Genomic DNA, 11,823 nt, shown 5'->3' on the forward strand with positions numbered 1-11,823 from the left:
ATTCAATTTAAATGGCTTGGATATAGCTTTTCGGTGGGAATGCATTGAAGTTGACCTCTGGGGCTAGCTTTCGTGGTGACATCAACATTCTCCTTGTTGGTGACCCTGGAACCAGCAAATCTCAGCTGCTCCAATATATACACAAGCTATCTCCTCGTGGCATTTACACCAGTGGAAGAGGAAGCTCTGCTGTTGGATTGACTGCTTATGTTACTAAAGATCCCGAGAGTGGAGAGACTGTATGATAAAATCGCTATGTGATCTTTTTATTTTCTTCTGCTCTGGTATCTCATTGAAAATATGAGAAACTTAGACTGTATTTGTGGAATACTTTTTAGGTTTTGGAGAGTGGAGCCCTGGTTCTGAGTGATAGAGGCATTTGCTGTATTGACGAATTTGACAAAATGTCTGACAGTGCAAGGAGCATGTTACATGAGGTAAAATTGTTTTGTTCTTGTTTTTTTTCTAAAATTATTGTGAAGTGGCGTTTATTATTGCATTTTACTTTGAAGAGTCATCAAATAGCATAGACCATACCACAGTTTGCCTATTATGTGAGAAGTTCCATTGAAATGCATTTGTGTGCTACAAAATATCTGCCTTAAATTTGCACTTAAATTCAGCTTCTCAATTGTTAGTGTAATAATTCATTAACTTATTCAGGTGATGGAACAACAAACTGTTTCAATAGCAAAAGCAGGTATAATTGCTTCACTTAATGCTAGAACATCAGTATTGGCTTGTGCAAATCCAAGTGGCTCACGATACAATCCCCGCTTGTCAGTAATTGACAATATACACCTTCCTCCTACATTGCTGTCCAGGTATGAAGATACAGTTCTTATACTATGTATCAGTTCATTCGCTTGATTAAAACTTGTGAAGCTTATGATTTTGAGATTGAACATTTAGTTATCCAAAAAAAAAAAAAAGGAAAGAAGTGTGCAATGTTCTTCCTTAACCTAAACACTTCAGACTAAAACTAGGAATACTCTCTGATAATTAAAGCTTGTCCAGGTTTGATTTGATTTACTTAATTCTCGACAAGGCTGATGAACAGACAGACAGGCGCCTTGCAAAACATATTGTTGCATTACACTTCGAGAATCCTGAGGTCTGAAAAAAAACATAGCAATTTCTCTCCCTACCCACCAAAATATGTGATTTTAACCCTTCAAGTTTTCATGTCTATACTTGTAGACTTCACAAGAGGATGCCTTGGACCTTCCGACATTAACTGCATATGTGAGTTATGCCAGAAATCATATACACCCACAGTTATCTGATGAAGCTGCAGAACAGTTGACACGAGGTTATGTTGAGATGAGAAGAAGAGGAAACTTCCCAGGCAGTAGCAAAAAGGTACAAGGATCCTTTGTGATTATTTATCTTATAATAGCATCACCCATATATTTGGAGGAAACTGGAATGTGACCCAACTTTCTTGCACTAGCATCACAAAATGCAGTTTTATCCCAAATCAATTTTATTCTTCGACCTTTTTCGTGTTGTGTGTATGGAATGCTAGTTAGTTCTGGTCATTACCCTTTATTTTATTGACCTTTTCATTATGCTTTTCTCAAGTATTGTTCCATGAAGCACTTAGATTCTGAACTGCCATTGACTTTATGCTTCTTACTTGCCCTGATTTTTATCAACAGGTGATAACAGCAACGCCTAGGCAAATTGAGAGTTTGATACGTCTCAGTGAAGCATTGGCTCGGATTCGCTTCTCAGAATTGGTTGGTAAAACTTGTATGGTGTTTTAGTAAATATAGAATGGTTTGTTGTGATTGGACTTGTTAGATCACTGTCCTATTTACATGCAGGTGGAGAAGAAAGATGTGATAGAGGCTTTTCGTCTTCTGGAAGTTGCATTGCAACAGTCTGCAACAGATCACTCCACTGGTAAATGCTCAACTACACCATTCATGCTTTCGTTATTCAGTTTTAGCCATTCATTCACTATCTAAGTTGTTTTTGCCAATTACGATCCTAGTAATTGGCAGATCTTCTGCATATTTCCTGAAGGAGCATAGGACATTACGATTTGCTGGAGATCAATTCTTGATAGAATTTTTTTATTTTAGCTTATTACTTTTTTCAAGCCTAAGTGATAACAGTTATGACAAGAATTTATTTGATATAATGCCATGTACTGCTTTGGTTTGGAGTAAAATTTTCTTTAGAAGCTGGGTGGAAGATGTTTTCTCCACTTTTGCCTAGCAAGATAATGGAGAAAGGCTTCCCCCAATTGAAGGATATGGACTTATTTTATGCTCCTTGAGTGATTTTATTTATTTATCTTTCTTGTTTTATTTTACGGGCATAGAGCTGTGATACATGTGCCTCTTGTTTAGTTGTTACTTTACTCAAGAAATTATGCCATACTTCAGTCATATATCATCTCTCATTTAGCAGTCCCTTGTACTTAACATGTTCTTTACTTGAACAAATAGTATCTTTATCTTGAGGTTTTCTTGACTAGGAACCATTGATATGGATCTCATTACAACTGGGGTCTCTGCAAGTGAAAGGATGAGAAGGGAAAATCTGTTATCCGCAACTCGCAACATAATTATGGAGAAGATGCAGATTGGAGGGTCCTCTACTCGGTTCTTGGAGGTCTATTAAGTTTACTGAATTTTAGATCCTCTTTTATTCATTTAATGGACACCACCATCTGAAACCTTGCTTCTGCTGACATTATGTTGCAGTTACTGGAAGAGTTGAAGAAGCAAAGTTCCGGTGCTGAAGTCCACCTTAGTGATGTAAGTATTCTCTCTCTCTCTCTCTCTCTGCGCATTTGTGTCCGCTATCTGCATATGATTGTACTGATGGGTTCAGTTTGTATATTTTTACCAGCTACGAAATGCACTTTCTACCCTTGCAAGTGAGGGATTTGTTACTGTTCATAGTGACAGCGTAAAAAGAATATGATGAAGACAGCAGATGATCAGAGTGGGGGTGAGTTGACATAATTGATTTTATTGCAAAGTTCACAATTTACGGTAGACCTGTTATGAGAGCAGTGAAAGAAGCTATTGCTGCTGTGCACAAGTTTTAATTTGCAGCAGAATGAGAAAGTTCCACCTTGGGGCCTAAGACAAATGTTATCAAGCCTCAGAATTACATGCAACTTGTAAATGACTCTTTGCTGCGATTTGTTTAGTAGTTGAATATGGTTAATGTACTGGTTATTCTAGATGGTTGAGTAGAGAGTTCTGTCTGTTAATCTCCTGGAATCTCAATTTTTTCCCCATTTGATTTGAAGTTGATGGATCATGTGGCTTTAATCCTCGAAGACACCTTTGATCCAATAGTCAACCACAAGGCTTATTCATGGTTGTTCATTGCAACTTTGTTAACGAAGGTTTCAATGTCACCCAATGAGTTTTGATGAGAAATTCTCATCCTGAAAAGCAAGTTCCAAGATTTTCACAAAAAAAATAAAAAAATATTAAAGCAAAAAAAAACATGGTTTCATAGCTTTTGATGAAAAGATGAAAACTTGGTATCTCAAACGCTGCCCAAATTGTTGTATTTCTAGGCAGTGGTCAGTCTTGCTTCAGTGGCATTTCAGGAGCTGCTTTGAGAGCGGTGCTTGCAAGTACTGCCCCATTGTGCTCAAGCGGGCTGGGCTCTTCTCAAAGTTGGTTATTTTATGGGGCACTTACAAATAAGTCCTATATACAGTTAAAAATCTATCTAATCTCAAAATAAAATACTTGTACCAATTAGTTATACATATTTTTAATTGTTATCAAACTCTTTTTATTTTCATTTTTATCATTTTAAAAATGTTATTACATCCAACGACTTTTGTCAGACTTATCGAAGACTCGCCGGAATATTTAACATCACCAAAAAGTTACCGAAGCATCATCGGAAGTTCGCCTGAGTGTTTTGAGTATTGTCGGAAGTTCGCCGGGGTGTTCTGAACGTCACTGGAAAATGTCAAGAATATTATCGGAGACTCACTGGAATATTCAGAATATTATCGGAAAAAAAAGAAGAATAAATGGAGAAATTATAGTTAAAAAAAACATAACAACAAACAACTAAGCAAATAATCTGCAATATTGATCAAATTGAAAACTAAGCTTTGAAACTGTAAAATATTACAGTTTCAAAGCATTATTCTGTTAATCTGGAAAACATATTATGAAACTGTAAAATTTTACAGTTTTAAAGAATATTATGAAACTGTAAAATTTTATAGTTTTAAAGCATGATTCATTTCAGCCCCCAAAAAAGCTGAAACTGTAAAATTTTATAGTTTTTACCGCTTGTAACTAAAATTTAAAAGCAACTTATTCAGAACTTGAAACTTTTCTCCATTAAAACAGAAAAATGGATACGTGTAATAGAGAAAATGTAGAAAAATTGAGAAATCGAAGAAAATGATAGATATGGAAAGAATATTGTACTCCGGCAACTATTTTTGGTTTAGATCTAGTTGGACCTCATGTAGATCTACTTATCTTCTTCGCCGTTGGTGAGGATGAAGTAACGAGTTGATGTCGGTAGTTGGTGGTTGCCGGTGAATCCCAATCAATGGTGGTCATCGGTCACTGGTGACTATATATTAGAAAGAGAACGTTGGACATGATAAAGAGAAGGAGAGGAAAACGCAGAAAAAAGAGAGAGAAAAACGTAAATAATGAGAGAAAACACAGAGAGAGAGAGAGGAAAAGTGTAGGAATTTTAGGTCTACTCAAAAAATTGTTAGATTAAATAGTGTAGACATATTTCAAACACGACCTATGGGTAATTTTTCCTTATTTTATCTTCTTTTGAAGTTATATTTCATTATTTAAAAACATGAATACTAAAGAATTACTTGTGTTAACTTTTGGGTATGCCCTAGTGTTACTTGTAATCAATTTGTCCTAAGACTAATGATAATTAGATGTCCAACTTGATTCCCTAACAAAACCTAAATCATTCATGGGTGGGTTTCAATTGGCAAACAATGGATTGAAATGGAGTTATTGTTATGGTATATATGATCAATACCAAACTCCAAGACTTGAGCAAACAGTCAAACACACATCGAATCTAGAACGGAGTGTAAAAGAATAGAAAATCAAACTCACCAGAGCAACAAAAGAGATTTATGTGATTTACCCAAATCTCGGGTTACGTCTATGGAGTTATTGCAGATTTACTAAGATTGATATGAAAGGAGTTACAAAAGTCTCTTACACTCAATCTCACTAACTCTCTCTACAATGATCTATGTCACTCACTCTCACTATTGTGTATCTTTCTCTAAGATTACAAAACTAATGAATAAAAGATATAGTTTAAGGAAATCAACCCCAAACCTAAATTAGTAAGGAAATCAAAAACCTAAACTAACAAGGAAATAGTTTAAAGTTCAAATCTAACAAAATGCTAATTTCTTTATTTCCTTTTCCTAATTTGATTAGGTTTAGTCTTGTTTCAGGCTTCATCAACAACAATCTCCTAGGAGATTGTTCAAGATATGAACGGCCTTCACCCCATAACTCTATAGAACACCGCAATGACTCAAACTATCAACGTCACGTGTTGATGCCAATTAAAGCTATAGATAGCTTCAGTTTCTCAACTGTAACCACTATGGTTAACATATCTACAGGATTTTCACTTGTGTGGATCTTTTCCAAATTGAACTTGCCATCTTTCAAGAGTGAATGAACAAAATGGTACTTTATATCAATATTCATTGTTCTTGAATGAAACTCGGAATTCTTCGTAACATGTATTACACTTTGGCTATCACTGTACAACTTGTAATCATCAAACTTCTTTCCCAATTCAGTCAAGAAACTTGTTAACCATACCATCTCCTTGCAAGCTTCTATAGTTAAGTGGTTAAGATAATTACAATTTTTTGCAACTAAGAGATCCAACTTATTGCAACACTGTCAAGAGTAAACACATACACTATTGTGCTATTTCTACTATCAATGTCACTTGCTAGGTCAAAATCAACATTCCCAAGCAAGCTGATTTCCATGCCGCCATGTTAGAGAGCCATACCACTCGTACCTCTGAGATACCTGAATACCCACTTGACAGCTTTTTAATGCTCTTTCCCGAGATTGTTCATGAATTTGCTAACTGTGGGCATCGTGCATTTTTTGAGTCTAAGGCCCATTTCCCATACAAATGTTGTACCAACTTGCTTTAAACAACAAAGAGTCGCGACTCAATTTTTTTAAGGGGAATTAAAACACTTTTAACAATGAAAAGTAAGCTAAGGACCTGATTCGTCATAACCAAAGAATTCTAGGTTCGGGAGCTTAGGCATAAAAGGTGAAGGTCATTGAATGATAGCACCTCATTTTTCACAATCCAAAGATTGGCCTCTACTAATTTTCTATTTTATGATTTTAGTAGTTATTTATTCACAAACTTCATATTAGACCTCAAACCTTAACTAACCTAAAACTATATGATTCGGAAAATGAATTTCACTTAACTTAGATTCTATCAATAAAATCATATCCTTTCCATAAATAAAGATTTTTTGCCAAAAATATATTTTTTGCCAAAAATAGATTTTTTTTCGAGGACATGACCATATTCATGAACTAAGTCAAGCAATAATCATAAAAAACACACAAAATACTCAATTTTGCATAGAAAAGCATAGAAACTTGCATTATTTAAAAGACAATGCAAATAATACATATGCCAAGAGGATGGAGGAAACTTACCTGGATGCCCACTTTTAGCGTCTTACACGCATTATGTGAATTAAATATGTTCTAATCATGCAACTAATGCATACAAAATGCAACCTAAGACTGGTTTAAGGGTTTTAACATGATTTAATGCACAAAAAGACAAATAACACATAAAATAATGCAAAACTAATATGCATGCAGAAATAGAGACTATAACATTCTAAGCATACTGTTCTGAGAAAATTAAAGAAAACATGCGAAATAAAGGAAAAAAGTAGACAAAACTAACACCATACATGATGGAATGCTAAACTAAAACCCTAGCATAAATGAATACTGAAAAATAAAGCAAGATAGGTACTGAAATAAAAAAGAAGAAGAGGGTTTACTTGATGGTTTCAATGAACTGAAGAGAACTCAAAGAAAAATGCAAGAAAACCCAAGTTTTCTTGTTTGCAAGTCTCCCTTAAGCAAAGGTTCTGAGTTAGGGTCCAAGTTCTTCAAGCTTTGAATGTTTTTCCATTTCTTAGAGTTACTTAGGGTGGGTTATTTCGGAGTCAAAGCTGGAGGGGAGAAGAAGAGGGGTGTTTGGCTCTTAAATTCACTCAAGAAGCTCTTAAGTTGTTATCCTTTGTAAAGGAGGGGAGGGCCTCTTTTTAGAAGTAGAGGGGAAGGTTCTGGAACCCTTCTAGGGTTTCATCGCTTCTTCCTTGCCGCCTCCCTCCATAAATGCACTAAGATTGAGTTTTCAAAACTGGCTCTACTACGCTTGGATGTGCGCACGCACAACTCATGTGTGCATGCACGACTTGCCTTAGTACTCGTGCCATCCATGCATGCACAAGTGTTGGGTCCCATGCTCTTGGCTTACTTGTGGCCCAAGTAAGCCCAAATTGTGTTCTGATCAACGTTTTTGATAAAACCAGCCACTAATTCTAAAAAATGTCTTTGATCAGAGTATAATCGGGCTTTCCTAACTTTCTCGAGTGTAAAAAGTTGATTTTTGGCTAAAAACGAGTCTAGGGGTAACATGGTTACTTTTGTAAAAAGTCAATTTTTGTCTAAAATAGGTTTATATAGTAACTCCAAATAACCTTAATTTTTTCCAAAGATGAAGTAATTACAATTTCATCATTGCAAGACTTCCAAGCGCCTGAAGTCTTAGGGTCAGTCAAAATGGGATGCCTAGACTAATAACTCTCACTACATGGTCAATGTCTAATCTTACGTAGACCATGACATACATCAAGCTACCAACGACTAATGCATATGATGCCTTTGTTATGTATTCTTGTTCTTCATGTGTAGCTACATTGTGTTCTTTCATCAATTTGAAATAGCTTGCTAATGGAGTGCCTATGGGCTTCTTGAGTACTTTTTCAATGCACTCGACCTACGATAGTTTCAATTTTTTGTTCTTCATGTCCCTGCTAATTTGCATCCCTACAATTTGTTTTGTCGCACCCAAATCTTTCATTGTGAACTCTTTGGACAACTCTTATTTTAGTTTTAAAATATTATCCATGCTTGAACCTGCAACAAGCATATCATTTATGTACAAGAGAAGTATTAAATACAAAGTATCAAGCCTTTTTTAATAACAATAATGATCACCATGGCACCGATGGAAGCCTGCACTTGCCATGAAGCTATCAAATTTTATGTACATGCGCTTACTTTAGCTCATACAAACTTTTCTTCAATTTACATACCAGATTTCCTTTCCCAACCACCTCATAGCCCTAAGGTTGATGCATGTTGATATCCTCTTCCAAATCACCATGAATGAATGCAAATTTTACATCAAAATGCTCTCGATGTAGATTTTCAACCGCAACAGTGCTAAGTATGATACGAATTGTAGAAATCTTTACCATAGGAGAGAAAATCTCGGTATAGTTGATACCTACCTTCAGTTGGAAACCTTTCACCACCATTCTAGCCTTGTATCGCTTGGTGTCATCAGGTTCTTCTTTCAAATGGTAAATCCATTTATTGTGTAATGCAGATTTACCTTTGGACAATTGTGCTAGTTCCCAAGTCTGATTCATCGCGAGAGACTCCATCTCATCATCCATTATGAGCTCTCAATTTTTCATTATCTCAACCTGTAAAGCTTCCTGACAACATTCTGGTTCACCATTGTCAATCAACAATAGATAATGCAGGGAAGGAGAATAACAATCAACAAGTTGTTTCTTTTTTTCTTTTTTTTTTGTCGACCTCCTAAGAGGATGAGGAGTTTGTATCTCAATGGGTGGTGTCAACTGTACATTAATGTCTTGACATTATAAGAAATCTTCTCAAGCTCAATTGTTTTAGATCTTTTAGTCTTGTCATAAAGCCTATCTTTTTATAGAATATATTTGTTAAACACCACATCCATATTTCTAATTATTTATTTGATTTTCCTTGTCCCAAAATTGGTACCTATAATTATCAGAGTTATACCCAATAAGGGTGCATTTATGAGACTTGGTGTAGACATCCTATTTTTTACGGACCCTAAGACTTCAGGCGCTTGTAAGCTTGCCGATGATGAAATGGTAATTATATCTTCCTTGGAGATGCTTAAGGTTGATAAGAGCTGCTGTGTAACCTCGTTTTGGCCAGCAATTCTTTTTATAAAAATGACAATTTTGCTTTTAAACCCATTTTTATTGAAAACGCAACTTTTTGATCCCCACTAAGGAGGTAGAGGTCTAGTTGAATTCAGATTGATAGATAATTTCAAAACATTGGTTTATTTTATACAAAAATGTCAATTAGAAGTCAAATAGACTTACCTAGGCCAAAGGAGGGTTTAAAAGCCCAGAAACATGTACTTGTGCATGCACGCATGCCTTGCATGCATTGAGGGCATGTGCACCCGCATTTGGTGGCCTGGCCGTATGCCTGGCCACACAAGGGTTACGTAGTCACACAAGCTATGCGAGTAGGCTGTGTGGCTGCACAACCTATCGGAAGTGCTGAGTGATTTTTGGCTGCGAATTGTTCGGAAGGCACAATGAGAAAGTGATGGGAAACCCTAGGATGACCTAGGTTATTCCAAAACTTTCCCTTTAAGCCTATATATACCCCCTCCTCTCCTCTTTAGGGGAGATCAAGTTTTTGTTAAGTTTTTGAGAGTTTAAAGAGAGACACCTTTTCCATTCAACCCTCACCCTAAATTTGAGATAAACAAACCCTAAACAACAACTCTACAATCCTAAAGTGCATGTGATGTTGAAACCAAAGCACATCTAAGTGAATCCAAGTATGAGGGAAGCTTGCAAGCAAGGATTCTATGGCGTTTCTTGCCTTTTCTTGCTTATTCTTTCAGTTTTCTGTAAAACAGTGGTAAGTCTATTGTTTTTAATTAATTTCAGTAGCTTCTAGGTTTTCTTTTCAGTACCTAATCATAGTTAGGGTGTTAGCTTGCTTAAAGCATCATGTAAGGTGGTTATCTTGCAATTTTTTTTTTTTTTTTTTTTTTTTTGCTTTATTGTGCATGTTTTGTTTAAGTTATATAAACAACATGTTTAGAATAATTTAGTTCTCATGTTTTGCATGCATATGGCTCGTTTTAAGCATCATGTATATTAGTTTAGCATTTTCTTTATTATTTGCTTTTTATGCATTAAATCATGTTAGTACCCTTAAACTGGGTTTAGGATGCATGTTGTATGTTTAGTAGCATGTTTAGGTCATATGTATATTATTTTGATTATTTCATACATGGTTGGACACTTGATGGTGGAATCCGTTGAGTTTTCTTCTTTTCATGGCATATGATTGCTTTGGTGCATTGTCCTTTAAATAATTCAAGTCTAAGTGCTTTTCATGCAAAATTGTGTGTTTTAAATGCTTTTCTCAATGTTGCTTAGTTTAAATCATGTTTATGGCCATTTAATCTTTTGATGGAAAATATGTGTTTTTGGTTGAATATAGCTGTATTCATTATATCTAAATTGAGTGGTATTTTATTTATTCAAATCACCTAGTTTTAGGCTTAGTAATGGTTTTTAGGGTTAATAATGAAGTTTGTGAAGCAATTAATTTTTTAAATCACAAAATAGAGAGTTAGTAGAGGCTAATCTTCGGATTGGGCAAAAGGGGGTCGTAGACACCCCATTTTTGACCGATCTTAAGACTCAAACGTCATCAATTGAGCGCTCGGTGATTGCACATGTTGTGCTTGTTTCGAGGTTTTGGAGTTTTCGGCCGAGTGCCTTGCCTCTGGGCCTCTGAACTCTTTGTGTTTCGGCTCGGTTTGCGGACCAAGCCTTGTTTCCTTTCCTTGGAGGGAGGAAGTGGTTTGCAGACCACCTTTTTGCGGTCGTAGATCACCTTTCGTGGTCGTAGACCACTTTTCCTGCTTGAAGACTAGTTTCTGATTTTCGGAGCCTTCGGCTGCGCGCCTTGTCTCAGAACCGTTTAACGTTCTCCGCTTGGCTTGGTTTTCGAACCACACCTTGTTGCCTCTGCCTAGAGGAACACTGTGGTCTGGGAGACCACTTTTGATGCCCGTAGACTAGTTTTTGAGTCTCCTGGCTGCGCGCCTTGACCCCCGAACTTTCGTCTTGCATCATTTTTGGTTTGTTTTTGGTACAAACCTTGTTTTCCTTCTTTGGAAGGTGGTACAAGGGTAGGAGACCAGTTCTTCCCCTTGGAGACCACTTTTCTTCCCGCCAGCCAGTTTTCTGGTCGGTCAACTGGTCTCCTTGGTCTTTAGGCCACATTTTCTGGTTGGCCACCACACCACTGCCCTGCTTTCATGCTGTAGACCTTCTCCCCCCATGGCCGACCACTTTTTGTCTTGGGAGACCACTTGTGGTGGTCGGCTGCTTTTCATCACCTTTTTGGAGATATTTTCTATCCAGCTGTCACAGCTGGAAGACACTAAAACCATCCTCCATATGTATGGAGGGATGGCCTTGGACCTTAAGCTTGTCCAACAAGCTTACACTTTTGTTCTCTATAAGAGAGAACCTCCCCCCTCCTCCTCCAGGTTCAGATTTTTTGGGCTGGAGCTATAGATACACATATATCTCTATATCTCTCTATTTGTCTCATTTTTGTGCCTTAAAGTGACTTTTCTTCATACTATTGCACACAAACGCACACTCAAACACAATCCTTTTGTTACCGAGGCTTCTTGAGG

General features: G+C 36.6%; 1 protein-coding gene across 4 annotated transcripts in view; it reads left to right on the top strand.

The window, feature by feature from the left end:
* MCM4 (Minichromosome maintenance (MCM2/3/5) family protein) overlaps positions 1–3,235 on the top strand; it is an 11,720-nt gene extending 8,485 nt beyond the window's left edge. For all 4 annotated transcript variants that reach the window (XM_028245463.2, XM_028245464.2, XM_082920493.1 and 1 more), the window contains 10 exons: positions 27–239; positions 339–437; positions 664–824; positions 1,018–1,114; positions 1,201–1,362; positions 1,662–1,742; positions 1,830–1,908; positions 2,489–2,625; positions 2,718–2,771; positions 2,866–3,235. In XM_028245463.2, coding sequence (XP_028101264.2) covers positions 27–239; positions 339–437; positions 664–824; positions 1,018–1,114; positions 1,201–1,362; positions 1,662–1,742; positions 1,830–1,908; positions 2,489–2,625; positions 2,718–2,771; positions 2,866–2,940 — 1,158 coding nt within the window. In that variant the 3' untranslated portion in view covers positions 2,941–3,235. The remainder of the gene's footprint in view (positions 1–26; positions 240–338; positions 438–663; positions 825–1,017; positions 1,115–1,200; positions 1,363–1,661; positions 1,743–1,829; positions 1,909–2,488; positions 2,626–2,717; positions 2,772–2,865) is intronic.
* Positions 3,236–11,823: the final 8,588 nt, after the last annotated feature.

This window comes from Camellia sinensis, chromosome 3 (assembly GCF_055761805.1).
Source record: "Camellia sinensis isolate YWXY chromosome 3, ASM5576180v1, whole genome shotgun sequence".
Lineage (NCBI taxonomy): Eukaryota > Viridiplantae > Streptophyta > Magnoliopsida > Ericales > Theaceae > Camellia > Camellia sinensis.